General features: G+C 54.0%; 11 protein-coding genes across 11 annotated transcripts; 5 read left to right on the top strand and 6 right to left on the bottom strand.

Moving 5' to 3' along the window:
* Nucleotides 1-325: 325 nt before the first annotated feature.
* Nucleotides 326-2,914, top strand: P168DRAFT_234289 (putative phospholipid metabolism enzyme regulator; the record flags this gene model as incomplete). The annotated part of the gene is made up of 1 exon (XM_024833407.1): nucleotides 326-2,914. The coding sequence occupies one exon, from the start codon at nucleotides 326-328 to the stop codon at nucleotides 2,912-2,914; it is 2,589 nt and encodes an 862-aa protein (XP_024693876.1).
* Nucleotides 2,915-4,443: 1,529 nt separating this feature from the next.
* Nucleotides 4,444-6,453, bottom strand: P168DRAFT_148419 (uncharacterized protein). The gene is made up of 3 exons (XM_024832780.1): nucleotides 6,243-6,453; nucleotides 4,805-6,158; nucleotides 4,444-4,744 (listed from the first exon to the last, which is right to left on the bottom strand). Coding segments are annotated over exons 1-3 (1,419 nt in total). The 5' UTR covers nucleotides 6,307-6,453; the 3' UTR covers nucleotides 4,444-4,743.
* Nucleotides 6,454-7,763: 1,310 nt separating this feature from the next.
* Nucleotides 7,764-10,340, bottom strand: hxt8 (putative MFS monosaccharide transporter (Hxt8); the record flags this gene model as incomplete). The annotated part of the gene is made up of 12 exons (XM_024841184.1): nucleotides 9,874-10,340; nucleotides 9,786-9,813; nucleotides 9,671-9,732; nucleotides 9,429-9,619; nucleotides 8,916-9,344; nucleotides 8,812-8,863; nucleotides 8,722-8,731; nucleotides 8,543-8,672; nucleotides 8,335-8,474; nucleotides 8,165-8,278; nucleotides 7,980-8,085; nucleotides 7,764-7,905 (listed from the first exon to the last, which is right to left on the bottom strand). Exons 1-12 carry the CDS (start codon nucleotides 9,931-9,933, stop codon nucleotides 7,764-7,766), a joined length of 1,464 nt encoding a protein of 487 aa, XP_024693874.1. The 5' UTR covers nucleotides 9,934-10,340.
* Nucleotides 10,341-10,678: 338 nt separating this feature from the next.
* On the bottom strand, nucleotides 10,679-13,095 carry P168DRAFT_326974 (60S ribosomal eL42 domain-containing protein). Its single transcript, XM_024841183.1, has 6 exons — nucleotides 12,940-13,095; nucleotides 12,625-12,886; nucleotides 12,039-12,565; nucleotides 11,072-11,164; nucleotides 10,815-10,999; nucleotides 10,679-10,761 (listed from the first exon to the last, which is right to left on the bottom strand). The coding sequence occupies exons 1-6, from the start codon at nucleotides 13,021-13,023 to the stop codon at nucleotides 10,722-10,724; spliced, it is 1,191 nt and encodes a 396-aa protein (XP_024693873.1). The 5' UTR covers nucleotides 13,024-13,095; the 3' UTR covers nucleotides 10,679-10,721.
* A 309-nt stretch (nucleotides 13,096-13,404) lies between these two features.
* Nucleotides 13,405-14,347, top strand: P168DRAFT_290062 (NEDD8 family protein RUB1). The gene is made up of 4 exons (XM_024837130.1): nucleotides 13,405-13,437; nucleotides 13,564-13,618; nucleotides 13,815-13,897; nucleotides 13,970-14,347. Exons 1-4 carry the CDS (start codon nucleotides 13,427-13,429, stop codon nucleotides 14,052-14,054), a joined length of 234 nt encoding a protein of 77 aa, XP_024693872.1. The 5' UTR covers nucleotides 13,405-13,426; the 3' UTR covers nucleotides 14,055-14,347.
* Nucleotides 14,348-14,401: 54 nt separating this feature from the next.
* Nucleotides 14,402-16,234, bottom strand: P168DRAFT_268423 (elongin A domain-containing protein). The gene is made up of 3 exons (XM_024835090.1): nucleotides 15,909-16,234; nucleotides 15,763-15,839; nucleotides 14,402-15,693 (listed from the first exon to the last, which is right to left on the bottom strand). The coding sequence occupies exons 1-3, from the start codon at nucleotides 15,964-15,966 to the stop codon at nucleotides 14,704-14,706; spliced, it is 1,125 nt and encodes a 374-aa protein (XP_024693871.1). The 5' UTR covers nucleotides 15,967-16,234; the 3' UTR covers nucleotides 14,402-14,703.
* A 262-nt stretch (nucleotides 16,235-16,496) lies between these two features.
* On the bottom strand, nucleotides 16,497-18,209 carry P168DRAFT_281601 (flotillin domain protein; the record flags this gene model as incomplete). The annotated part of the gene is made up of 7 exons (XM_024835935.1): nucleotides 16,497-16,663; nucleotides 16,715-16,942; nucleotides 17,001-17,518; nucleotides 17,571-17,616; nucleotides 17,675-17,996; nucleotides 18,056-18,155; nucleotides 18,205-18,209. 7 exons carry the CDS (start codon nucleotides 18,207-18,209, stop codon nucleotides 16,497-16,499), a joined length of 1,386 nt encoding a protein of 461 aa, XP_024693870.1.
* Nucleotides 18,210-19,073: 864 nt separating this feature from the next.
* Nucleotides 19,074-20,171, top strand: P168DRAFT_290058 (putative tubulin-specific chaperone Rbl2). Its single transcript, XM_024837129.1, has 4 exons — nucleotides 19,074-19,180; nucleotides 19,497-19,696; nucleotides 19,779-19,865; nucleotides 19,926-20,171. Exons 2-4 carry the CDS (start codon nucleotides 19,529-19,531, stop codon nucleotides 20,025-20,027), a joined length of 357 nt encoding a protein of 118 aa, XP_024693869.1. The 5' UTR covers nucleotides 19,074-19,180; nucleotides 19,497-19,528; the 3' UTR covers nucleotides 20,028-20,171.
* Nucleotides 20,172-20,227: 56 nt separating this feature from the next.
* P168DRAFT_268419 (uncharacterized protein) lies at nucleotides 20,228-21,305 on the bottom strand (the record flags this gene model as incomplete). Its single annotated transcript, XM_024835089.1, has 2 exons — nucleotides 20,228-21,213; nucleotides 21,269-21,305. The coding sequence occupies 2 exons, from the start codon at nucleotides 21,303-21,305 to the stop codon at nucleotides 20,228-20,230; spliced, it is 1,023 nt and encodes a 340-aa protein (XP_024693868.1).
* Nucleotides 21,306-22,202: 897 nt separating this feature from the next.
* Nucleotides 22,203-23,198, top strand: P168DRAFT_290057 (uncharacterized protein). Its single transcript, XM_024837128.1, has one exon. The coding sequence runs from the start codon at nucleotides 22,526-22,528 to the stop codon at nucleotides 23,054-23,056; it is 531 nt and encodes a 176-aa protein (XP_024693867.1). The 5' UTR covers nucleotides 22,203-22,525; the 3' UTR covers nucleotides 23,057-23,198.
* Nucleotides 23,199-24,619: 1,421 nt separating this feature from the next.
* P168DRAFT_326967 (putative MFS transporter) lies at nucleotides 24,620-26,404 on the top strand (the record flags this gene model as incomplete). Its single annotated transcript, XM_024841182.1, has 4 exons — nucleotides 24,620-25,448; nucleotides 25,510-25,765; nucleotides 25,832-26,190; nucleotides 26,259-26,404. The coding sequence occupies 4 exons, from the start codon at nucleotides 24,620-24,622 to the stop codon at nucleotides 26,402-26,404; spliced, it is 1,590 nt and encodes a 529-aa protein (XP_024693866.1).
* Nucleotides 26,405-26,484: the final 80 nt, after the last annotated feature.

Below are 26,484 nucleotides of genomic sequence, written 5' to 3'. Positions count from 1 at the left end.
TTGATTTGGGTTTTCTCCCCTGTCTTTCACTCTCGGGATTCACCTTGTGATCCTCTTTGATTTGGTTTGATTTTTCTCTCTCCCGTCCGGTCCCCTCTCGGATTTGCTGGCTTCTCACCGTCCGGTCTGCCCATCCTGACTCGACGGTCTGATCATGGCGGAGTCCGAGAGGTTGCCTGACCCCCACGGTCTCGCTGGTTCCCGCATCGCTCACGATGACGAGGTGGCCTCGTCTGCCTCGCGGCGATCGGCCCAGGAGGGCGGCATGGTCGAACGGACACGTTCATCCGTGAAATCTCACCCTCAACCAGCTCATGCCTCGCCGATGCCCAAAAGCCTGCACGCCATCTCCGGTCCTCCCTCGGCCACCAATTCCGCCTTTTCCTCTCGCGAATCCTCCCCCGTCCGCGCCTCCTCACGTCCGCATCCTTCCACTACAACATCCCGCATCCCGTCTCTCTCCCGCCAAGGCAGTCAGGAGCGCAGCAGTCTCCATCGTTCCGCCACCGCTCCCACCGCTTCGTCAGGTCCAGTGCCCGCCACACCCGCTGCGCCGCGAGCATCTTCCCAGACCCCCAACAAGCCTCCTGTCCTCTCCCCGCCTACCCATGACGAACCGTCTCCCGACCTTCCCAGCCCGGATAAATCCAACATGCCGTTGTGGGGCTCTCCGCGGAAAGTGGAGAGTGAGCCGAATATGGCCAACACGTCGAGCAAACGAACGGCCCCCGAGGAGCCAGCCGGTCGGTCCGATCGGAGCGGGCCTCGCCCGGTCAACCGAAGTCCCGCGGCGCCCGGCTCCGCCCTGGAAACCGTCCAGGAGATGGCTAGCGATCAGTCGACGCCCTCGACGGAGACGGTCTTGAACCAGCCGCTCCCCCGCGAGCCGGACCTGCACAGTATCGAGGAGGATGCCACCCCACCGTCCGCCGCCAAGCACCCGGTTGAGAGTGGCAGCGACAGCGGCGGCAGAGACCCCGAACAATCGGCCGAGAAACGGCGCCGCATCTCGTCCGCCTCGAACCGGGCCGACACCCTCCTCCCGAAACGGTCGTCCACGTCCCTCAGCGCCCCCAGTGGGCCCCGGCCCAAACCCACCGACGGCTCCGTGCGCAACATGATCGTCGAGACCGAGACCGTCAGCTCCATCCCCCAGGTCTCCTTGGGCGTCGCCACGGGTGATCGGACCAGTGCCGGCCGGGGCGATGCCGCCGGCACCCTGCGGATGAAACCCAGCACGGAGACCATTCGCCCCAAGCGAGAGAAACGCCGGGCCCGCAAGCCCGCTGCACTCTCCGGCGGCGCCCCGTCCTCTAAGGCCGACTTCTTCGAGGCCAAGGTCGCCACCGCCGTCGACGAGGCGGACGTCTCCGATTCCGACGAGACCTTCGTCTACGAGTCCAACCCCCCCGACCCCTACCCGGTCCGCCAGCACCGCTACCACTCCCGCACCCCCAGTGCCACCTCCATGGCCAGTCAGGCAGATCAGCTGGCCGGCCGGGTGGGGCGCCCGCTGCGAGATGCCGGCCACAGCGTCACGGGCAAACGGAGCATGAAGTTCACCAACAACGTGTACAGCACCACCGACGGCGATCCTGGGGAGGAGAGCGCTCGCAGCTCCCGGATGGACGGCAGCGGCAGCCACACGGCACGTCACCATCATTTCGGTCGGTACGGCCGGAACTCCCTGTATCCGTCCCTCTTCGACGGGGACGGCGCCGCGTCCCCGCCATGTACCAACCGCGCCAAGTCGCCGCGCCTTTTTCCCAGCAACGGGATTCGGGCGTCCCGCCCCGTGGGAACCCGCCCGAATCCCGGCTACCGCTCGCTGCACGCGGCCAAGCGCGCCGGGGACCGGTACGGGTACGATTTCGACGCGGAGGGGGCCGACGACGAACGCACGCCGTTGGTGGGACGCTCCGCGCGCGGTCGCCACGGCACCCGGCGCCCCAACAGCGCCAGCCTGCGCCAGATGGAGTACATGCAGCAACGGCACCGCGGGTACTGCTCCCAATCAGGGCTCTGCGTCATGGTCGGTCTGCTGCTTGTGTTGGTGGCGAGCGGGGCGGTCACCTTCCTGATCGCCGTCACCAAGCCCCTGGTGGATGTGCAGGTGCTCGCGATCCAGAACGTGCTGTCCTCGGAGCAGGAACTCATGCTCGACCTCAGCGTGCAGGCCGTCAACCTCAACCTGTTCCCCGTGACCGTGGACGACATGGACGTCAATCTGTTCGCCAAGAGCCGATTCGTCGGGTCCGACGCGCTCTGGCGGGATATCGGCTCGAATGGGGATTCCCTTCCCCGCCCCGAGCAGAGCCGGCGGCGCGTCGAGCGGGCTCGCACCGTCCGGGGTGACGCCAGTCCCAACGGCACGGCGGGCGAACCGACGGACCCCACGCTGATGGTGCGGGCGAACGGCGGTGTGGACAAGGGCACGGATCCGATCGACTCGGATCCCGCGGGCGATCCCCAGACGATGCTCCTGGGCCGGGTTTTCCGATTTGACTCCCCCTTGGCCTTCGAGGCGTCGCCGTGGAATCACCTCGCCTCTACATCCAAGGGGCAGATCCGTCTCCCGCGGCCGGGCAACAAGACCGAGGAAGGTGGCACAGAACGGTGGGAACGCGTCCTCCAGCATCCGTTCGACCTGATTGTTCGCGGGGTGATCAAGTACCCGTTGCCCTTGAGCTCGCGGTACCACTCGGCGTCGATCAGCTCCAGCGTACGGGTCATCCCCGACGGGAAGGGCGGGGACGGGGAGGGGGACGAGGATCCTGACCACGATCCCCACTCGAATAACACGGTAGTACTCATGTCGACTCATGTGTCCAGACGGTCGAACCCACCGGCACCCTCCGCGCTGGACTCCGTGCGAGACGTCCTTGGCCGAACCGCCCGGGTTTTCCTGGCTTGATCCGCCTTGCCTGCTGAATCCTGTCATTGATAATGATGATGTTGTTTATTTGTTTTGTTTTGTTGTACCGTACTGTATACCCCATCTGCGCCGATTCACTTCTTATCACTTCCTCACTTATTCCACACCCACCTTCCAACTCAACCGCTCCCTCGCTCATCGTCATCATCCATTCCCTTTGTCTCTTCCTCCTCCTTCCCCTTACTCAAACTCAACCCTCACTCAAGTCCATCCACCCCACCCACCCTACCTTTCCTTATCTCAATTGATACGTGACAACGATCTGAACAAGTATTATCCACGAAAACGGCCTTCAAAAAGATTAAATAGCATGGCATAGCATGGTATGGCAGATGAAATGAATGAACATATTTTTCTTTCTTTATGTATATGTGTGTGTGTATTTGTGTGTATGGCATTGGTATGGCGTCTTCCTTTTACTTTGCTTTCAAATAGATACAATACCGTACAGAGAGATGTGGTGTATCTCGGTTTACATATTCGTCGTCTCATATGATAATTATTTCATTCATAGTTCCCGTAGCTTCGATACTAGGTGTCTACCTCACTTAATACGGTGTAGTATTTCTTTCTTTCTTTCTTCCATATTATACCTAGCTATACCTCAGCATAAACCCAGAGTACTAACTCGCTAGCAGTACTGAATATAAGCTACGTACGTACAGTCCTGTTGCTAGTTCCTGTCTAACAGATAATCCAAAGCATAAGTATCATTCTATTCAAGTGAAATAAATATCAAACAGACATATATCATTATAAAATCAATCATTAACATCAAATCATAACATCCAAAACAAAACACACTATCCTCTCTCGTAAAACATCATTATCGATTTTATATCGTTTCGTTCGTGCATCATCAAAGCATTAAACCACATTAAAAAAAACAAAGCAGTAGCCATCTAGGTCGTCAATAACATCAAGAAATGAGGTCATGAAACAATTAAGAAACAATCAGGAAACAGATAACAAATCAAGCAAATGCACGGTTGATTCCCCGTAACAGATCTTGGAATTGATCCGCCAGTGGATCGTCTCCCGGCTGGGGAAGAAGTCGACCGTGCGCGTCGAATCGGTCAGGGAGGTCGATGGTCGAGTCGGAGTCGGACGACGGGTCCTGGTCATGATCGGGGGGGCGATCTGGCCGGGAGGCATGATGCTCGGACGAGGAGTGGCGGCGACGCCGGTCAGATTTGCGTCGCCGGGGATGGTCGTTTCTCCAGTCCACGGTGACGTCGCTATCGTCCGTTTCGTACCCCGGTTCCACGAACGCAACTGACTTTGACTGCGGAGGCGGTTGACTGGTGCCGCGCCGTCTACGCTTCCGGTCGGTTCGGGTACGGGGAATCCATCTCGGCGGGGGTTTTAGACCTGAATGTTCCCTGTCAGTACCTAGTCATGGAGCGACGTCGTCCCAGGACCCACCGTCGTTTGTGTGTTGGGGTGCAGCGGGGGGGATCGGCCCTGTGGTACTCACATTGTCATCGGCCCGCCGCGGCCGAGGCGCATATGGTTCCCGCCCGCCGGGAGGAGGCCCCGCGTACGCAGGCTGTGGAGGGACCGCCCCTGGCGGAGGGATTGCGCCCGGTGGAGGCGGATAGTACTCGCCCGGGTGATATGGGGCGGCGCTGCCGGCCGGACGGGGTGCGGAGCCAGGAGGCGGCGGGAAAGGGCTGCCATTGGGATAGGCGTGGCTGTCAATGGGCGATCGCACCGGGGGAGAAGACGAATAAGGGGGCGAATAGGGTGAATAGGGCTCCGAGTAGTACGGGTCATCGTGCGTGTCATAGCGTCCGTCATCATCGTACCCTATACGGAACCAGTTGTCAGTTGCCGGGTCGGTTGAGAGAGGAGAAAGAAGAAGACTACTAACGTGGTCGAGACCGAGACCTCTCGGCCTTCTTGCGGTCCTTGCGCTGTGAGTATTTGTGGGCGCCGTATCCGACCCCGGCGGCGGCCAGCGCCGCCTCCGCGACGCTGCGGGAGCGGCTGCGATGCTTGCGACGTCTACCTGAGTCAGAGTCAGACGAGCTCCCACTGTGCTGCCGACCCCGCCCCCGGCTGCGACTACGATGGCGGTGGCGCGAGGAGTCGGGGTAGGAACCGTGTGGGCCCGTGGGACGGCCGTAGTAGTCGGCCGCGGGGATGCTGCCGTGAACCGGGTCCTCGCCGTACTCGATCAGACCGGTTGAGTCCCGCGGGGCCTCAGAATAGTACGGCTCGGACGGCGCCCGGCTGCGAGAGCGGGAACGCGAGTGCCGTCGCTCCCGATGCCGTGACTCTTTCCGGTCCTTTTTCTCCTTGTTCTTCTCGTACAGACCCGTGGCAGCGGCAGTGCCCAACCCGGCAGCGGCGATCGGGAGCACTTGCCGCAGCCGGCTCTGGGAGCGGGAGCGCGAGCGGTGGCGGGGACGCGAGCGGCTGCGGGCTCGGTCCACCAGGCCCGCCACGGCGGCCCCGGCCAGGCCGGCGCCGGCCATGTGCTTGCGCGCCTGGGAGCGGCTGCGGGTCTCGTCCCCGGGGGCGTGGTCGGCGCGGGACGCGGAGGACCGACGGTGCCGGGAGCGACTGCGTCGGTCGTCAGTCGACTTCTTGCGGGCCAAGGCGACCGCCCCGGCGATGGCGGCGGCGCCGAGGCCCAGTTCCGCGAAGGTCCTCGCGCGGGAACGCGAGTGGGAGCGGCCGTGGCGCGACTGGCTGTGCGAATGACGGTGGCGATGGCGACGGTGCGAACGGGAGCGGCGGTCCTCGTCGAAGGAGTGGGAGCGATGGCGGCTCTGACTGCGGTAGTAGTCCCGCGCGCGGGAGGCGGCACTGACGGCGACGGCGCCCAGGGCCCCGGCGCCGACATCGCGTCCGATGCGACCCAAACCGTCAGACTCCTCCTCCTTGCCGTCCTTCTTCCGGCGCTGGCGGAGCAACTCGGCCGCACCGACGCCGACCAGGGCGCCCTCCGCCATGTGACGGTGATGATTGGGGTGGTCTTCATGGTCGAAGCCATCCTTGCGAACGTAGACCATGCTGTCGTCGCTGCTGTAACCATGGTCGTCCCGGCGACGGGTGGCCTGGGAGACGGAGTCGCTGGGGCTCAGCTCGCGACGGAACCGACGGTCGTCGTCGTAGTCGCGGGCCCGGCGGTGATACGAGTAGGCCGGATCGCGATCTATCTCGGACCGTTGGACCATCTCGTAGTCGGACTCGCGCGGGTGGACGTAGACGGGACCTTGATTGACGATTACCGGGTGACCCTCCCGAAACCCCGAGGTGCGACGATCGGGGTCAAGGTACTCAGAGTACTCACGTTCACGTTCGTAGTAGTCCCTCTCGGAGTAGGGGCGTGAGTCGTAGTCACGCTCGTAGCGCGAAGCCATGATGGGATCGTCGGAGCGACGGATGACCAGATCACGATCGGAGTTGTCTCGACGACGGAAGAAGTCGCGGTCTCGATCTCGGTCGTCGTCCGAGGGGATGACGTAGCGCTTGACAGAGACGGCGGAACGAGGTTCGTCCCAGTCTCGATCCCGGTCGGGTTCTCTGTAGATGTATGACATGTTTTAGAGCAGGGTGGTGGATGAGTCGTAGGGATGGTGTTACAGGAGGCGAGGGGAAGATGACGAGAGTGAGAGAGTGGGACAAGATGAACAAGCGAAGGAGGGGAAAGGGTAGTGGAAGACAGGACAAGACACTAGAGAGGGGCAACAGGGAAGTAGGTGGAGAGCGGGGTTCGTGGTACAGCTGGAACCAGGCCAAGGAATGGATGAAATGGGTTGGATGAAGTGTACCACCGCTCCGATGTGGTTGGATACAAACACGATACAGTAGGAGTAAGGATGGAGAGATGAATAGATAGGGGTAAATTATAGACAGGCAGAGATGGACGAGAGTGAGAGAGAAAGCAAAGAGAGGGCAGCGATGATGCAACACGGGCGATTGGAGGCGTGTTATTTGCCACTACTAGTAGTGGGGGGGGGAAGGCAACAGTAAGATGACACTAGAGGGATGATGATGAGTGGCTGGGGTGATGTAATGATGGAAGATATGAAGATGGAGATACGAAGGTGAAGATGGAGATGAGATGAAGATGAGATGAAAATGAGACGAAGTTGAGGATGAGAAGAAGAAGAAGAAGAAGAAGAAGAAGAAAGAAAAGAAGAGAGAGAGCCTCAGGATATGACTTACCACGTGAGTGTTCTAGCCTTACAAACAAGGAGATCTTCTTTGATAGATAGATATCAATCAAAATATCGAAGCAATAGACAAACAGAAGAGTATAGAGGACAAATAGAAGATAGATAGAAGACAGATAGAATATGAAAGGTAGAAAATCAAAAAGGCAGAAGATGAGAAGAAAGACTTATATAAAAAAAGACAGATTGATTCATTCATTCATCATAACCCTCCAAGGCGCAACCTGGTTGGTGAGGCTGCGCCCGGTTTGCCCGTCATCAGTCGATTCAGTCTTTGATCTGTATCTATACTGATCATGTGGGGAGATCTTGGGGGGTTCCACGGTTTATGGATATCGATGCGTGGGATCGATGCTACCATGGTATAGAACGGGTGGCTCCCTAAGGTACTATCTATAAGCCCAATATCAATCAATACAATATCTACATCTACATAAGATACAATATTGAATACCTGATGAGAAAACAAATGATGCTGTATAACGGCCACCATTACTCATTGTAAGACAAAAAAGGCATCGTCGTCATTCTGTCATCATGGCTCGACTATTCCCGCCACTATCCTAGACTAAACCTCATCTTACGTAGTCTGCCCTAACTCACAAACCCGAATTCCAAACAAAATCAAATAATTGGATAAATCAACCTATCACCTCCACTCGTTCCTCCCCAGGCTTTGGGCTCCCCATGTCATCTCGCATTCGGCTCGCTGTCTCGTCGGATTCCACCACTTTGTCCCCGAATGAGGCGGCGATTTCCTCTAGGGTTTTTTGTTTTGTTTCCCTATTGGATGTTAGTTTCCTTCCCCAAACACAGTAGACATAAAGACATAGACAGGTAGATAGGGGATAACATACGGAAAATAGAAATAAGCCACAACCAGAAAGAAAGCCGAGCAAACGACAAAAACGTAGTAGTAGTTTTCGTGGATATTGGCAAACGCACTGGGGCCGGCTTCCGTGACTGTTCATATAGTGGTCAGCTTTTTCCTTTCTGTTTCTCCTATATATCTAAATATATAGGTGAGGGAGAGGGGACGCACTGGCAACATTGACTATAAAGTGAGACGCCGCTGCCAACCCCATCACTTTGCTTCGGAGCGCAATGGGGAGGACCTCAGCTCCATAGAGCCAGGTCGTGCTGTTGAGCATACCATCTATAACGATCCATCAATATACCTTTTTCTAATCAATGGCCAAGGCATCCACTCACAGTACGCAACAACAAACAGGTAAATCCCCAAAATGGCAAACCCTTTGCCCACGCGGTTATCAGTATGTTGGAACTCGCGCTGCATCACAGCGGCGTAGATCTCAACCACGACGATCCCGGCTAATCCGGACAGGATCATTCTGGATTTCCAGGGCTGTCAGTGAAAAAAAAAAACAAGATGGAGGGTGAAGAGAGATGGAGGACGTACTTGCGACGCCCCCATTGGTCTGTCAGGTATTTGGTAGTGAGGCTGTTCACGAGGAAGGCTATCGTCCCATACACAGCCGCCAGGGCGAGGACCCCGTGGGGTCCGATGCCGAGGGATTTATAGAGGATTGCTGGAGTTTGTCAGACACTGAATATCAGGATGGAGAAGAGAAGGCTTACTTTGGTAATACTGCGCACGTCCTGACTTAGTCTCTATAGTTCCCTAGAGTCTCTCTAAGATTCCTCTGAAAAGGGAAGAATAGTACTCACCTGGATAACATTGACACCAGTCAAACTAGTCATAGTCTGCACAGCAATAGACCTATATCTCATCAGCACAGCGCCCTCGAAACTAACCAAATCAAACCACTCACACCAGCACCCGATGTCTAAACACACGGAAAATCTCCCGATAAGAGGTAATCTCCCTCTCCTTCTCATACTCAATCTGCGCCAACATCCCCGCAAACTCCCTCTGCACATCATCCGAGTGCAGATCCCGCCGAATCCGGCTGAACTCGCTGCGCGCCTGCTCAATCAAACCCCGCCGAATCAGATGGCGCGGGGAATTAGGCATGAAGGTGATCAACCCCAAGAACATGATGATGCCCCAGGGTATCTGGATGCCCAGAGGAAGACGCCACTGGACCGGCCCGTACGGGGCGAAGCTGCAGGCGTAGCCGACCCAGTTGGAGGCCATTGTTCCGAAGGAGATTCCGCACCCGGAGATGCCTCCGATGAGGCCGCGGTAGCGGGGGTCTGAGATCTCGCTGAGGTAGATGGGGACTGTGGCGACCATGCCTCTGTTTCTGTTAGACATCATCCTTTGATTGAAAAATGTCGCTTCAAGGCATTAACTGTATCCCAGTGGGATGAGGCAGACTCACCCAACAGCAAAACCAGCCAACACACGGCCCGCGAGGAACATGCCGATATTAACAGAGGCAGTCTGAATGACAGTCCCGATCGTGACAACCACGCACATGAGCTCCATGAAGCGCAGACGGCCCAGTCGATCCGCGATTAACGTCTGCGTGAGCGCGCCGACCGCTTCGCCGGCAATATACACCGCGACGACCTACATCGATTAGATGATACGTCGCAGGCCAACGCAGGTGCGGTCACATACAGCACCCGTCAAACCCTTGGATGGGTTATCCATATAATCGATCCAGCTTTGATGGGCGATGGCTGGAGGAAAGTTCAGTCATGCGTCCCAACTAACTGTTCTCATGCACACGTACTAGTAGTCGCGATTCCCGTATCGAAGCCCTGTGTCATATCATCATAAGTAAGAAGTGAACCAGACAATACGAGGGAATCAGTCCTTACAAAAAGAAATGTCCCGATGGCCGCAAAAAAAGCGACCCCAAGAGCGTACCAGCCAGCCATATTGTCCTGCTTCTCCAACCAGAAGATAGAAGTAAAGATACAAATCACAAATCACCAAAAGCAGACCCTCCGAACGATAACCGACCTGTCAGTATTTATACACCAACCAGACCCATCAGACCATGCCGAGGGTGGATGGCGATAGACACGGATATTGCATCAACTATTGGACAACACTCTCGGAGGAGGGCCGACCCCCACGGGGACGGGATGAGGATTGACGAGCCCAACAGGGGAAGGTTAGGGTCCCTTGCTGGAGGGAGGAATCTAGGGTGTTGTTTCCCCGCAGTGAGCTTGGCTGTTGTCTCCACCTTACGTCTTTTGAGAGGATCTATGAATTATACATAGGTGGGAGAGTATTCTTTGGACTTGTTGATAGACCGTCATAGTCATGCAGATAGATGAATGGAAGAAAGTATATAAGCGTGGAATGGTGGCGCAGGACTGCAGGTATGGGCAGGGAAGCCGAGTATTATCCGCGATCGCCAGTCTACACGAGTACCAGGTGGGTTGGGGTATGGGATAATGATAGATCAAGTACGGAGTACAGAACGATCAGCCCGTATCATGAGTTGATCTAAATCCGATCGACAATCTCTATACCCAGAGCGCAAATCGTTCTACTAGATGGATAATGGATAAAATCATCAACTGGAAGTCATTTATTCTTTTCTTTCTTGATATGAAATACTATTTCATTTTCTCCATTGCCAAAGTCATATGCCCGCCGCCGGAGTAGCAGGGAGTGCAATGCAGGGAACCCAGAGCCAAACAAGAAAATCACGCGCCTAGAAAACCAGAGCAGCACCCTTGGTCTTCTTGTCACCACTGCAGAACAATCAGTATCGGTTGATTCAAGAATTCGGGGTATGGAAACATACCCAAGCTCGAAGTGCTTGCAGCGCTTCAGAGAAAGCTGCTTCTTGGCCTTGCAGGCAGTGCACTCGAGACGCAGGACGATCTTCTTGGTGGTCTTGGCCTTCTTGTGGAAGACGGGCTTGGTCTGACCACCATAACCGCTCTGCTTTCGGTCGTAACGACGCTTACCCTGGGCGTACAGGGAGGCCTTTATAGTAAAACATCCAAATCAGCATGGGTGTTCGCTCGTGTCGGGGTGTCCGAGATGGGTGGTATTCACCTTGCCAGCCTTGTACTGGGTGACCTTGTGCTGCTGGTGCTTGTGGCAGTCCTTGGACTTGCAGTACGTCCGGCGGGTTTTCGGAACGTTGACCTGGTTGCGAGGGAGACAAGATCAGCCTTCTGTGGGAGTAATTTCGCCTAGACGTCTCGTGCCATCCGTCTTCCATATTCTGTGCATCGGAGAAATCTTCATCGTCGAGAGAGCAGTCTGGTTCATGGGTTCGGATCGCCAAGTATAGATGGGGGCAGCGGTGTCGACGTTCGGTGGTTTGCAATTTTTCCCTGTTCCCTAATACCGGTCGCACAGTGTGTCTGGCCTGGTGCGGACTTGGCATGGGCATATTCGAGAATGTCGCTGGAAAATAAAAAGCACCCAATTCATCGCATCGCATGCTTCATTCCCCTTCTCTGTCGCCCGACTAATAATAAAAGAATGTTTCCGCGTCGCTCTCATTCGAAAAGTATGGTCGTTAAACAGCCTCTCGCCCCCAGGTCGTGATCATATACCGAACATCGTCTCCCATGATAAAATGCCGCACTCTCGAGGTATCTCTCCGATGACGCAGAAAATAGAGACAAAACAGTCTTAACTGAAGAATCAAGGGATATCATCCTTACCATTTTGACTGACTTGGCCGGATCGCAACGGTGCTGGTCGATGGTTGTCTCTTGTCGGAGAGGGTTCGAATAGGTCGGGCTGGCTGTGGGTTGGTTGTGTGGGATTTCTCTTCGCTTAGGCCCTATTCGGGTGCCGCCTAACCCTTTTAGGATCAACACCTCAGGCATTACATCAGTCATCCTACACTCAACAACTTGAGTCTAACTCTAGATCTTTGATATTAATGTTGGTTCTAATGGGGTTTCCGATGTTCTCATCTATCAAGTGCTGTTCCCTGGAGTGCTGTCTCTCCCCCTCCATACCAACAGGCTCCTTTACACAGTTCCAACCCTTTCTCATGACACACCACCCATTCAGTGGGGACTGCTTTGGTGGATGACATAAACCCGTCATTGACCGGCCAATATTTCTCTCGAAGGCCCCTATTAATCTGCTCGATTTTGTCCACCAAAGATGCCACTTGCTTACGATCAACAACATCCCCAGTGTGGAACCCTTCGTGGGTGACGAACCGGGCGATGGTGATGTGTGCGGTAGGATGGATATACCGGGGCGTCATCTGCAGACCGGTAGCCGTCACGCGACCGTACATGTCTCGTCGCAGGTGGTGGTAGGTATATCTGTCATCTATCGGGCTAGAATCCCCCTCCACCCCAGCAGTGGGAAGAAAGCTCAGCGCCATTGCCGTGTCGTCGTAGCTGACGGTCGGCTTGACCAGCCGTGTCCGATGGTGCAAGGGGTAGTCAAGCAACTCGGGCAAAACGCCGCTCCGTTCTAGGTGGGCGTGGAGAGAGTCAATCTCCGATGGCGTTCGGCCGCTGGCCATCTCCAGCACCGTCATGTGCAGGTAATTCTGAGGTGTAACCCAAATTGCTATCCGCCGTTAGCAATCCGCTTCGATCTGGTCGTGTAGACTGAGTTGTCTCACTCACTTGGAGCCACCTGCTTGATCTCTCGCTGTACTTCGGCCACCAAGTCTCGGATATGCTGCGGTGGTCGGGCGTAGATGTTCAAGTTATTCCGGGGGTCAATGAAAGGCGCGTCATGGCTGTGGTTTGGGTTGGTCGTCTGTGAATGCAGCTTGCTGAGGATCTCGTCGGCTTGCCAGCCTGGAAAGGCAGGGCTCAGGAGCTTCGTCCGGTACTGGGCATTTCGATGGGACCGGTGGTTTTCGTATCGCTCTTGTAGCTGGTTCTGGTGATGGTTAGACTTCGTTCAATACTTCTACACTGTGGAAGGGTAGATACCGGGTCATGCTGGCTCTCGACGAGAAGCTGGTCAAATAGGTTTATCTTTTCCAGTTCTGCATTGTTGGAGCTGGTTGTGGCCATTTTGTTGCTGTAGATTGCTTGTAGTTAATGCCGTGTTATCATGAAGGCAATTATGCGCTGAAGGGATATCCGACCAACACCAAAGTAGTCAACAAACAGTTTAGATGGAAGCCACTTGAAGACAGAATTCTATAAAATCGTCCTACTTATCTACTCAAGCCAAAGAAGTCAATAATAAAAGTACAGCAAGAAACCAGGCCAAAGCTATATACCAACCGCAGCAAACCAACCCCGCCCCACCAAAACCGACCAACCCCACCAAGGCAACGACAAGCAAATGAATGGAGCAAGCTTGCCGTCATCATCATCTGTCAGTCAACCACCGTCATCTCACTCCCTTCCATCGCATTTCCCACTCTTCCTTCTACCTCTGTCGTGACAACCACTCACTTCCACTCCCACAATGTTGATCAAGTGAGTTCGATCCCTGACCTCCGACTCCGGCGCGACAAGCCGATCCCGTCAACCCCCCCATACCATATACCATCCCGAATCAGCCATATCCGGATTCAAATAGAACGCTGACCCGATCGCACGCAGAGTCCGTACCCTGACCGGCAAGGAAATCGAGCTGGATATCGAGCCCGACTATAAGGTACTACCTACCTACCTGTCTACCTACCTCTCTACCTCCCACGATAGACAGAGATCTGGTCGCGTCGCAGCCAGCCCTCTCCCTCCATCTCCCACGAGCCTCATCACACCCACCACAAGGCTGAACTGCCACCATCTCCTCCTCCTTTCAACAACAAGGAAAGAAAAACACAACTAACACAGAACCCTACACACAGGTCTCCCGGATAAAAGAGCGCGTCGAAGAAAAAGAGGGCATCCCACCCGTCCAGCAGCGTCTGATTTTCGGCGGAAAGCAGATGTACATACCTCCCATATTCCTCTCATACACTTCTCTGTGCTGAGGCTGACTCTCACTCTCTTTCTACAATAGGGCCGACGATAAGACCGCCTCAGAATACAACCTGGAAGGCGGCGCAACGTTACATTTGGTTCTTGCTCTTCGGGGTGGCATTTAAGTCTTTCGGTTCGTTCATTGTTGACTGTGGATGAGCACGAGCTACTGAGGACGTATACGAATAACTACGGGGTGGAAGGGCAGGGAAGTGGGGGGGATAAATCATGGGTGGCTAGGTGGGGATCGTGGAGTTAGGAAGCAAGCGTCTGTTTCGTGAATGAGAAACAACTGTCCAGTTTGAATAAGCGATGATGTTTGCCTTGTCTTGAGCTCTCAGGCTGGTCTCCTGAACTCTCTGGGGGAGTCGTCCGTCGTCGGTGCGGTAATATCAGACTATGTTTCATACATTACATACTGAGGATCAGGTTGCCGTACATCGTATTTGCCTTGCTTGGGAATAAAGATAGACTTGACTGGTGTATTCACCATCTAGAGAGAAGGTGCAGATATGTATGTGCTATCCTTGTACTGTCTGTCTACTCCATACCTTATCCAAGTATAACCACCCACGGGAAACAAGCACCCTGTCAAAAAGAAATAATGATGACCCGACTCCAAAGTCCAATGCCAATGCGCCTTAGCTCTAGACCAAAAGGAAAAAATCACAAAAAGAAGAATTCAAACCAAAATAGTAAATGACAGTCGCCAAAACACCAGAACCAGTCACGCCAACACCATATGTCAAATGCTGTTGGGTTATGTATGTACTCTCAGGTCACCCTCTTCTTCTTCGGCTGTATGAATACACTTGGAGCGGGTCGCTTCCGGGCCATGACGGGTCGAGGGGGGGATTGTGCCTGTTGAGGGGGGGATTGGGCCTGTCGAGGGGGAGACTGTGCCTGTGTCGACGAATGATCCGCCCGGGGGGTTGATGTAGTGGTATGTGTAGATCTGCTGGGCGCAGACGGTCGCGATCGAGAATCTGACTTGACATCTTTCTTCGTAAAAGCTGAGCTTTGAGCGAGCGAAGGTTGCGGGCGTGAAGCAGGAGAAGGTATTGGCTTTTTACCCGCGGCGATTTTCCGTAACCTTGCTTCTCTCTCTTGCAGATTTGGCGTCATCGCAGGGGTGGGTCCTCTGCTGGTGCTGGGACTGATGTGGTATCTCGACCGGCCGGGCGCGATCATGGCAGGCGACTCTTTCCGCCGAGTGGGCGGAGGGCTTTCGATCGGTCGCCGGTGCTCGTCAACTAGCGACCGTGGGGCCTGTCGAACCTGTGTGGCTCGATTATTCAGGTGCTGCGTTGGGACCGCCAGCGCCGTGTTCCGCTTGGTCGCCGTGAAGATGCTACTCTTCTTCTTCGTGTCGTTTCTTGGCCCAAACGGATCGCTCGAACTGAAGCCAGATCTTGGAGAGTAGACTGGCGCGACGCCACCCTTTTTCCGATCGTACATCGCATACCGCTGTCTAACTGTTGGTCGTTCTCGGGGGAGGGGTAGCACCCGTCGGTCGGTGACGAACTTGGCACTGTGCTTCGCGCGTTCCGAGTTGATACCATCCAGGGCCATCTTCATCCTCTCGGCATCTTCGTCGACGGATTTCTGAACACTATCCCGGAGATTGCAATAGATCTCATACCAGCAATCAGAATGTTCCGGCAGATCGTAGTCGTCCCACTGGGGGATGTCGCGCTTGATAAAGTCCATCCATAGCTCGTCATCGTATTGGGTGATTTGTGGCGACAGTAATTCCAAGGATCTCTGTAGAAGGGGGCGCATACGTGGTCAGTTGCTTGTACTGCGACACCGTACACGAGGGGGGAGGCTCACCAGTTTCTCGGGGCTTTCGATTTTCAGGAGGAACGGACGCGCCAGCGAATAAGGAACATCGCCAATATCATTTAGATCTGGGAGTGAATTAGCCATACGATTCCTTATTTTGTCAGAGATATCTTTAAAAGGAATATAATGCGCACATTTCACGTTCCTGACTGCTGTATTCGTGCACAGCTGCAATAGTGATGGGGCCGGCATTGTTCACGCTTGAAACTCGCAAGGAACAGCAACCAAAAAGAGACAACAGGAGTATTTATACCATGGTGAACAGGGGGGATATAGTGACAGTAAATATAAAAGTGACATCTAATATAAGAGTGAATATCAACAGCACTGATTCACTGTAAGTCAATCATGATTCAAATCAGGCATAGTTGAATGGTTGAAGTCCGACAGTTCGTCATTCCAGGCGGATGACGCTCATCACATGATTTCATTGGTCTCTCTTTGTCCACCTCACTTTCCTTCTCTATGCATCTCTCTCACTCCTCACCACTCTCTCATCACAGTAGATTGTGTTGGCGATCAGACTAAGATTAGGTCCTTTCTTTTTTCAGGCTGCTACGAATTTTTTTTCCATCATTAATAAAGCTAATCCATTTTCTGGCTAACATGAAAAGAAAGGAACCACTAAAAGATAGGTATCATAGCGAACAAAGGAAAGGCTCAATAAAAGAAACAACAAAGCAATTTAGTCTTGCATTAGGAGGAAATTGACACGCTCGTGTCTATTCCGCATGGTTCAGCCCATTGATCTGGTTCTTCGCCGGCATCTGAGCCATCCACGACGGAGGACTGATTCCGGTTTGCTCATGGATCGTACTCAGCAAAGGAGGAAGACCTTGCATGAGGTTTCGGATCGGCCCCAGAGAGTCTGCGCTACCCTCTCCATTACCTAAAAGGTGGTCAGAACAGTCTCTCAATGGATGAACTCCGAATGGCATACCAGTATTCCATGAAGTGATCTTAGGCTGGAGACCATTGATAGCCTGGGCATTCGCCATCGCCAATTTCTCATATGTGCCGGTCTCCAACATCTTATATTGCAAGAAGGTCTGAGGACCTCCGAGAACATCAACGAGCGCACCATAGGCCTTGGCCATCTCCAGGATTCCTTCAGCTTCTCGTTTCTGATGGTGGAAGGTCGCATCCGCCTCTTTGCTTTGACGGTAGTCTGGAGAGGGTCAGCTGTCTACTCTTGAGGGGTTAGGTATCAGGAGTCCCAAACGTACAAGCTGCGTCCGCCTCCATTTTCTGTGTGTACAGTAGGGCATCGGCAGATTTTTGCTGCTGATAGTAAGCAGCATCGGCGTTCTGCTGGGAAGACTCGCGTGCAACCTTGCTCTTGGTGACGTCGTTGGCACGCAGGCGCTCCAACTCGGTTTCCGCACGCAAAGTCTCAACCTTCCTCTTGAGCTCCGCATCTTTCATTTCCGTCTGGCGCTTGGCAGCGATCTTGCCCATCTCAACGCTGGAATCCAGCTCGGTCTGACGGTTCATGAGCTCCGAGTCGGCCTTGGCCTTCTCGGCTTTCCGTTGGGTCTCGAGGACGGCGGTGTCGGCGTCGATCTTGGAGATTTCTTGCTTGGCCCGCCCTTTCTTCTCGGCCTCGCCGATTTCTCCTCGCATCCGCGCCTCGGCCACATCGATCTTGGCTTGGTTCAGAGCTCCCTCGTGAGCCTTGCGACTGAGGAACGCAAAGTACTCGCTACCCGGCGTATCCTGGAGCTCTTTGACGTTGGCATTGTAGCTGTCATCCATCAGCGGCATTCCCAGCACATCTTACAAATTCGTGGACTCACATGCACAGGCCAAATTGCTCTAGCTCCTTCTGAACATTTTTTATGACTGTCCACCAAGTCAGCGACCCGTAAAGTTTGGACAGATGAATAACAGCAACACCCACCCCTGTCCCTGAATTCCTGCCTTTCCTTGAAGATCTCTTCCATAGACATGCTCGACACGATCACACGGGTCTCGCCTTCAATGATGCCTTTGATGATATCCTGCACATGGTCCCCTCGCATTCTGTGGGTCAAGTTTTTGGCCTTGGCAATATCCGCCTCGTTGGTACTGCCGGACAACAGCAGGGCATATTTGCGCAGGGCCTCTTGTTTGTCTTCGGGTCCGATCGTAAACACGGCAGGCAGGGAGAACTGCAGCTTCTCCACCGTCATGGCCTGCAGGTTGAGACCAAAGTCGAATGGGGCTAGGGAGATCCTCGCACACTGCAATTAAGTATTAGCTTGATGGTCGGGACTCTATCTCTCATCTCGGTAGAACGTACACGCTGCCATGGCATCACAATCGCCTTTTTGCAGAGGCGAATGTCTTTGATCCCGGCTCCGGTGAGCACGAGATATTCGCTTGGACGAGCAATCGCATACCTATTGAACGTGTTAATATGGTGATCATCGCAATAGAGGATGTGCCTACCTCATCTTGGTGGTCTTTAGTATCTTCTGTCAAACACAGGACGTCTCTAGCCAAATTCTTTAGAAAAGCGACAAGCACAAAATAAAACGAATGAATTTCAAAAGACAAATTCTTTACGGACAGACAGTCTTTTATACTCTCCCCCCAACCCAGCCATCACAACCCCAAAATAACGCAACCCAGTGCCGAAAAAGCCAGAGCCTCACCGGGCCCGAAAGCCTCAAACACAGCCACTACCCGGAAGTCTATGCCGCAGGCATGATCATCTTAAGTTCGTATTTTGCGACATCAGATTGGCTCGTCGTGCAGTAATATGGCGATCACTCGCCCTGGGCATGAGGCTGTCCGGCGCAGGGCATCTGGGGCTAACAGCGCCCGATAAGCGGTTTCTAGCCTCGAAGGGTATACTGTTGTCGCCTCACTTTGAGGGCGCAGAAACTGGTTAGAGGTGTCGTAAATGACTAGATTCCTGTTATTCGTACTATGTCCGGTGAAATGGTTGTCCACTTTCAAAGGCTGGTGTGGTGATGTTGTACTATGCTTGGAACTGCATTATATATACTTCGACGGAGTACTGATGCCGGACGATTCGATCAACCCAACTTAATGTAGGACACATACATTTCTCTATTAAATCTAACTCGTACGCCCCTAGAATAAGTACTTCTGTAAATTTGGCGAACTATGCCATCAAACTGTGTGGTAAGCTGGAGATCAGACTGCTGCCATTCTACACAAATAATGGTCGATGCTCAAATATTACTAATACTTTGCATAAGAATAATACATCACATCACATGACAGTTGATTAGCCCCGCCAAAAGCAAACAGTGCAAACCAATAGGCCGATAAAGCATCACCGATGATGGCGGAGGGGCAATCTTCCTCGTACTTGTTGATATCAAGAACCAACACTGAAAGAACACAGACATTCCTAACCTGGTGAACAGACATTTCTTGACTCTTCAATCACAAGGTAGGTTTGGTGTCATTATCTATGTTTCCCTGAGCACAAGTCATATAAAGCTCAATGGTGATGGTTGAGTCCATCGCGGTCTACAATACCTCGATCATCTCTCGAGGATTCTTTGAGCGACTGCGCATTGAAAAGGGCTATTCATGTCTTATCTGACTGCCCCGACCTTTGCTCCCTGTCTGCCATATGCTATGGACTCTCGAGGTCTCATAATACCAAGCACTAGTCCCATAAAGCGCACATGACATCATTCCCTCGAGAAACCCCAGTCAAACACTAGAGTAGCTAACCTTTCACTTCTCGCCCACCTAAACAGATATACACACATAAGGCAAACAGATCATCAACATGGCTCCCCGCTCCCAGCTCGAAATCCACACCGCCTCCCTCGGCCGCCTAGTCAAAGAGGAAGCCTCCTACCACAGCGAGCTGAAAGAACAGACGGAGCGCATCAAGAAGCTGGAAGCCCAGACCGGGAATGACGACGAGAACAGAGAATACACATTGAACCAGGAGGTGTGTACTCCCGATTGTTATTGTTCTAGGAGTGTGGGGGAGGCGTTTGAAGCTGAGATGAGCATGGCTAACTTTTCGGCAGCGCATGGCTCTCCAACAGACCCGGAATGTCCTTCCTAGCTTGAAGCAGAAGATTGAGGAGTCGATTGCTACGCTTGATGGCTTGCTGGTGAGCACTGGTCCTTACTGATCTTCATTTGAATAAGTGAGTATTTGCTGACTGCTGTAGATTGAGGAGGGCAAGAAGGGATCGGAGAGCAATGTTGAGCACATCAATGCGGCCAAGGAGGTGATTTCCAAGGCGAGGACCGCCGAGCGAGAGATCGCTTAGATGGCGTGTTATACGCAGAATGTCTAGTTGGAACGTTGCTACCTATGTCTACATACCATCGCGGAACATGATGCTTGAATCAGCCCTAATGTCATGTACCAAAGCTGATCGAAATGTAATTTATCAAAAATAACCTGATTTTCCAACGCTTCCAAATCCAAGTATAAACTCCGGGCTCCATAAATGCATAAGGTTGGTCGTCACGTAGTGGTATCCATCTTGTCCGCTGTGCGGTCATCCTGCGCTTCCTCCCCTTCTTCCAACTCGTGCTCATCGGCCGTCACTTCGCCCTCGTCCACCATGGTGGCGTCTTCCTCGGGGGTCTTCTTCTTCTCATCGCCTACGGTGGTCACCTGCCGCAACGGCGAGGCGCCCCCCGTCGGCACGCTCATCCTATCCGGGTGCAAGGAAAAAGGGGACTTCCCGGCTTCGTCCGGCCCCGACAGCGAGGGAGTCACACTGTCGGTATCCGGGCGGGGCGTCGTCGCGCCGCTCGACTTGCCCTTAGACGCGATGTCGCCGTCGTCCCCGTCTCCACCCTCCTGCATGCCCTCCCTGCGCTCGACCTCCTCCTTCTCGTCCCGAATCAAACGCCGCAACTGCATACCCTCCTCCACAATGCGACCGAACTGCTCCCTACGCTCAGACCAAGTAGTCGCATAGTCCTTGCTCTCCTTCTCCAGCTCGGTGATCTCCGTCCGCAGCTTCTGCAGATTCGCCTGCTGATCCTCCCGCGGCTTAAGCAGCCGGTTACTCGTGATCTTCTCAGCCAAATCGTCATAACTCTTGCGCAGCGCCAGCAACCGCTGCGCCTCCTGCAGCTGATCGCGCAGCTCCGACGTATTCTCACGAACAGACTGCATCGTCGACAAGATGCGCAGTTTCTCCGCCGCGTAGCGCTCGCGCTCCTTCTCATTGCTAACGAGCAGGAACTGGATGCGCGCGATGCTGGCTTCAAACGCCGCGCAGTCCAGCGTCATGTCTTCGCGGAAGTGGCGCCATCCTTCCAATCGTTTCTGTTTCTCGGCTTCAACGGCGGAGGCATCTTCGTCGGTTCCGTCGGGCGGAGGCGTGGGTAGGAGGGTCGCGTGCGAGACGACGAGCGAGTCCGGGTGTAACAGGCGTTTGGCGATTCGCTTGAAGGGCTTTTCTTCGACGTTTAACAGGCGCGATTTGTGAAGGGTGTCTGGAAGGAGGTTAGCGTTGGGAGATGGGGGATGCATGGACCGGCCAATCCTCACCTTCGTCTGGCTGATCCAACAGCCCGTACGATGTCATGATGAGTGGTCTCACAATCCACTTCCTTGGTTGACGGGGAGAATAGAAAAAGAAAAGAAAGTACCAAGTGGCGATGAGGGAAGTGTGTTGTTTCGGGGGCCGAGGAGAGGTAGGGGGACAGCTTGAGAAAAAGACCGAAGCGGTCGGGGGATCATCCGCGCCAAGCGGGAAACATTTCGAGGACGGTTTTTGTCTATTCTTGTCTTGTCTTGTCTTCTCCGTCATACTTTCAACCGGATGCTTAACCATTGACTCTTCCCCCCCTGTCTGGTCTTATAATTGGATTGTCTCGTAGGCTAGCTTGTTTGGATTGACTCTATCTATTTTATCTTATTTTATTATCTACTTCCTCGATTTGCCACGAAGCTTAACGTTAGGCGCCTTTGCGCATAGTTCCCCCACCCATTCTTGGAGCTTACAGAATCTCACAGACCCCTCGCTTGATTTCTTCTTCGTACATACTCCCTACTGATGGACGTGGTGTACTTGCTCGACTCCCTCGTGCGGTGTCTTGTCCCCTGGCCATGACGGAGATGTATTCGGGGCTCCATGTGGGCCAACGATTCGCCTCGTTGGAAGACTTCAAGGCATTGGTGCGCAATATCTCGGTGAGACAGCACTGGGAGCTACGGGTGACACGGAGCAATAAGAAGAGCGTGGTCATCGGGTGTCGCTCGTCGAACAATTGTTACTTTCGCGTGGTCTGTCGGGCCAACAAGAACTCGACCTATATCAGCAGCCTCCAGGATAGCCATAGCTGTGGACGGAGTACAGCGTCCACCAGCAGAACCCCAACCCGCTCCGAGGTGTCACATGTACGATTCCTCATGAACGAGATTCCGAAGCTGTTCGACGTGCGGGAGAGCATCAAGGCGCAGGAGGTCGTCGAGGCCGTCAAACGCTGCCACGGGTATGATATCTCCATGAGACAGGCCCAACGAGCTCTCATTCGGTTGCAGCAACAGCACCATCCGGGACAGCTGCAGGATCAAGACGAGGGCGACGATGAACATGAACCTCTGGATCCCCACCAGCCTCCCTCCGAGGGGCCCGGGGAGAGTTCGACTTACAGCGGGAGCGGCCTATCCGGACAACGATGGGTCCCAGATCTCCAGACGGGCCTCGTCGATCCAAACTCCCTCCCGCAAGGCGATCTCCAACGGGGATCGACTATTCCAACCTCCCAATTACACGGCGGAGGCGTCCCGGCACATCCTCCAATGCCGCACCCTCATCACGGCCAACCAAACCCCCAAATCCTCCACACGCCGGAGATGCCGGCCCACGACCCGACCTCTTTTGGTCACCCCGTTCACACACGAGCCAACCCACAAACGTCCTACGGCGTGCCGACCCCAAACCATCCACCACCACCACCACCAACCCATGCGACACGATCCAACCCCCAAGGACCGACGCCGAGTAGCGGCCACCCAGCCGCTCCCCATCTCGTCCTGACGAACTTCAAAATTGAATTCACCTGCACGACGTGCGGGGCCCTGAACCAGAGTTTCTTCCCCAACCAAGGCAATGTCACAGGCGGCAGCTACCTATCCGCTCACGCTGTCTCGGAGCCTACGGCGGTAGCTCGAGGCACCGGCCCGTTGACGCAAGCGGTGCCCAGGCACCATGGCGAGCGGGTGGACGACAGCCATGGGTACGGAGGGGACAATGGCGGGCATGCGCGCGGCGTCCAGTCGTCGTGGGCGGCCGGCACCCTAGATGTTCCAATAGCACCTGCACATACATGATGGCTGGCTACTGGCAAGAGCCCGTGAGCCTTGTAACATCTGTCATCTGTCATCTGTCCTCAGGGGGCTCTCCCTCCTCCCAGTTTTCTTTTCCTCTCCCTCGATCAGCAGGTCTAGATCTTTCTTCCAACCAGAATTCGTTTCTTCCGATTGCGCATCACCCGCCAGGGTGACAGGGTCATTGCATTTGCATTTGCATTTGCATTCCCAGTAGTCAGTCAGTCAGGCTGATCCGACCATGATCGTGATTATGATCATGACAAGAAGTAGGTTTCACCAATCGCCATCCTCCAATGGGACCACTTACATTGATTTGATGGTTGGAAAGCAGGCCAGCGACGACTGCAGATTATTTCAATATGAGCCGACCGTTCTGGAAAAAATGGGCTTTCGGTGTTCTTACAGTACATACATACATACTTGCATCATACGCATCCGTACATACATACAACATACATACATGATTCTTGGATATTGTCCTGACCTTTGGGTATCAATATTGTCTTACGTGGGCGACACTTGAGCCTCACCGTTCAATTCGAGGTGGAGCGTTCACTCCTCCTATGGTACGCATAAAGACCGGACCAGTCTATGACTCCATCTTCCATTCACCATCAATGGGTCTCGAGGAGATCAGGCAGCGGCAGCGGCAGCAGTCATACCATACACAAAGAAGAACAACAGCTGCAGCCGCGCGAGACAATAGGAAGGCATTTTTCTCATCCATTGTCAGTGCCTTGCAGGACGGTGTAACTCCACAGGGGGGAGACACTTGTGAATGCCTCGGTTACCGGAATATCTCCAGGATCGGTTCTATCTTTAATGGCAACATGCAACATTATTTTGCTGGTATCTCTTGACGCTGTCGCTGTCGATAATATGGGCGGTCGTTTACTGGGGTCTGATCGGTTGGTCTTATGACAAACGTCTACCAGATCATGATAGGAACTTGGTATACTAAATTAATTAAAAATTACAGTATCAATTCTAGGCCTAACAAAACCAATCAATCAACTGATCTATAATCAAGAAGCGCCGTATATTCAGTGGAACCCAAGTAGAATGGATGAACGGACATCCGACGATCCACAACCGACCCTTTCCGACCTCCATTCTTTTTCTCCCCTCGACGTCCATCATTCGACGGAACTGGCTCCAGTTCTCCATCCTGGACCGCCAGAACCACCAATTATCAATGGATGTTATATGATGGCCCCTGTTTCCACAACGGAACTCCCCCGATAATCTTAACTGCGAACGTTAGGGCTGCGGTCGGTTGGTCGGGCTTCCGACACTGCACTTTGTTGATCATATCATCCTATCTGCTTAACTCCATTACTTGGATTGTATGCTAGATGGTGGGGAATTCTTTCTTTACTTTTGTCTTATCTTCTATTCTATTTTATCCTATTTATATATGTTTCTTCTGTATCTTTTGAACCGCGTAAATATCAGGCCTGTGTGGTGCAGGTTTCTCTACAGAAAGACAAATAAAAAGAGAAAACTTCAAGTACATCAATCTACAGGAGCGCAACCAGATATCATCACCACCATCAAGAAACAATGAACCGCCAACAAGCCGCCGAAAAAGCCCTCCACGACCAAACCAACATCCTCCCCAAGCGCCAACTCCTCGTGGTCTTCGCCGGCCTCGCCATCTCGCTGCTCATCGCCTTCGTCGACCAAAATGGCATCAGCGTCACCCTCCCCACCGTAGCCGCTGACCTCAACGCTGAAAACACCATCTCCTGGGCCGGCACTTCGTCCCTCATCGCCAACACCATGTTCACCGTGCTTTACGGCCGCTTGTCCGACATCTTCGGCCGCAAGATCGTCTACCTGAGCGCGCTGGCGCTGCTCAGTCTTGCGGATCTGCTATGCGGACTGTCCGTTAACGCGCCCATGTTCTACTTCTTCCGTGGGCTGGCTGGTGTCGCAGGTGGGGGCATCACCTCGCTGACGATGATCATCGTGTCCGATATCGTGACGCTCGAGCAGCGGGGTAAGTACCAGGGGATTTTGGGCGCCGCGCTGGGCCTGGGAAACGTGATCGGGGCGTTCGTCGCCGCAGCATTCACGATGAGATCTACCTGGCGCGGGTTCTTCTGGCTGATTTCGCCACTGTCGGCTTGCTGCGTGGCTGTGGGGTACTTTCTCATCCCGAATAACCACCGCAAGGATGGGTTCCGTGAGAGCGTGCGTCGCATTGACGGGTATGGCATCGTCGCCTCGTCAATCGGTATCATCTTCCTGTTGATTCCTATCTCCGGGGGCGGGTCGTACTTTGACTGGGACTCGCCGATGGTGATCTCTATGCTTGTGATCGGGGGACTGTCTTTGGTTGCGTTTGTAGTTATTGAGTGGAAGGTGGCTGTGCTGCCGATGCTTCCTGGTAAGCCCTGCCTGGCACAACTCCTCCACTGATAGGAGTGAAGTTTTAACGTGAAACGCAGTGGTATTCTTCAAAAACAAAGTCTTATGCGCCCTGTTCCTACAGAGCTTCCTCCTCGGCGCAGTCTTTCAGTCCTACCTCTACTACCTCCCGCTATACTACCAGAACGCGCGAGGATGGTCTCCCATCGTCTCCGCCGCACTGATCTCCCCAATGGTAGGCTGTCAGTCAATCGCATCCATCAGCTCAGGCCAGTACATCTCGCGAACAAAGCGCTACGGCGAGGTAATCTGGCTCGGCTTCGGCCTGTGGACACTGTAAGTACCTCCCTCGCCTATTAATAGAAAACCCTCCCATCGAATTCATATCAATGATCAATCTAGAGCCGCAGGCCTCACCCTCCTCTTCAACCTCCACACCCACCCAGCCGTAATAGCCGTCATAGTCGGCATAGCCGGCGTAGGCATAGGCGGCACGCTGCAACCAACAATGGTCGCCTTCCAAGCGCACTGCACCAAGGCTCACCGCGCAGTCGTCATCTCGGACCGGAACTTCTTCCGCTGTCTGGGCGGCGCGTGCGGGCTCGCTGTATCAGCTGCACTGTTGCAGGCGACGCTGCGGGCGAATCTGCCCGAGGGGTATAAGCATCTTGCGCGATCGTCGTATTCGACGCCGGAGCGGGCGCAGATATCGGATGCGGACTGGGTAGGCATTCTGGATGCCTTTGCGAAGGCGTCGCGGAGTGTGTTTATCTTGCAGGTGCCGCTTGTGGGGTCTGTTTCGTTGCGTGTTTGTTGGTTCGGGATCGAGGGCTGGAGAGGCCCAAGGATGCGTTTGAGATTGAGGAGGAGAGGAGGGCGAGGGAGGGGGATGAGGGGGTGAAGGCGCGAGTGGATGTAGAACTCGGGGTCAATGAACCTAAGCGTGCGATTCAGGGGGATCAGAAGACTTCATGATTGAGGTTGATCCTGTCATGCAGACCAGTGTATATACAAGCCAATATACCGTAGAAAGATTTGATAAGATAGATCAGATG

The sequence above is a fragment of the Aspergillus campestris genome, assembly GCF_002847485.1.
Source record: "Aspergillus campestris IBT 28561 chromosome Unknown P168scaffold_5, whole genome shotgun sequence".
Lineage (NCBI taxonomy): Eukaryota > Fungi > Ascomycota > Eurotiomycetes > Eurotiales > Aspergillaceae > Aspergillus > Aspergillus campestris.
The sequence above is the reverse complement of the archived record's forward strand: the minus strand, read 5'-3'. Positions and strand labels throughout refer to the sequence as shown.

Bases quoted from the DNA above. Each gene is read 5' to 3' on its own strand.
- P168DRAFT_268423 (XM_024835090.1), bottom strand. From the start codon at position 15,966: ATGCCGGCCCCATCACTATTGCAGCTGTGCACGAATACAGCAGTCAGG. The intron at 15,840-15,908 runs GTGCGCATTATA...ATTCACTCCCAG, and splicing joins AGCAGTCAGGAACGTGAAAT to ATCTAAATGATATTGGCGAT. The intron at 15,694-15,762 runs GTGAGCCTCCCC...CCCCTTCTACAG, and splicing joins TCGAAAGCCCCGAGAAACTG to AGATCCTTGGAATTACTGTC.
- P168DRAFT_148419 (XM_024832780.1), bottom strand. From the start codon at position 6,306: ATGGCTTCGCGCTACGAGCGTGACTACGACTCACGCCCCTACTCCGAG. The intron at 6,159-6,242 runs GTGAACGTGAGT...TCGTCAATCAAG, and splicing joins CGAGAGGGACTACTACGAAC to GTCCCGTCTACGTCCACCCG.
- P168DRAFT_290058 (XM_024837129.1), top strand. From the start codon at position 19,529: ATGGCTCCCCGCTCCCAGCTCGAAATCCACACCGCCTCCCTCGGCCGC. The intron at 19,697-19,778 runs GTGTGTACTCCC...ACTTTTCGGCAG, and splicing joins AATACACATTGAACCAGGAG to CGCATGGCTCTCCAACAGAC. The intron at 19,866-19,925 runs GTGAGCACTGGT...TGACTGCTGTAG, and splicing joins CTACGCTTGATGGCTTGCTG to ATTGAGGAGGGCAAGAAGGG.
- P168DRAFT_290057 (XM_024837128.1), top strand. From the start codon at position 22,526: ATGCCGCACCCTCATCACGGCCAACCAAACCCCCAAATCCTCCACACG.
- P168DRAFT_326974 (XM_024841183.1), bottom strand. From the start codon at position 13,023: ATGGCCACAACCAGCTCCAACAATGCAGAACTGGAAAAGATAAACCTA. The intron at 12,566-12,624 runs GTGAGTGAGACA...AACGGCGGATAG, and splicing joins GATCAAGCAGGTGGCTCCAA to CAATTTGGGTTACACCTCAG. The intron at 10,762-10,814 runs GTATGTTTCCAT...ATTGTTCTGCAG, and splicing joins TGCAAGCACTTCGAGCTTGG to TGGTGACAAGAAGACCAAGG.
- P168DRAFT_290062 (XM_024837130.1), top strand. The intron at 13,619-13,814 runs GTACTACCTACC...CCCTACACACAG, and splicing joins ATATCGAGCCCGACTATAAG to GTCTCCCGGATAAAAGAGCG. The intron at 13,898-13,969 runs GTACATACCTCC...TTTCTACAATAG, and splicing joins ATTTTCGGCGGAAAGCAGAT to GGCCGACGATAAGACCGCCT.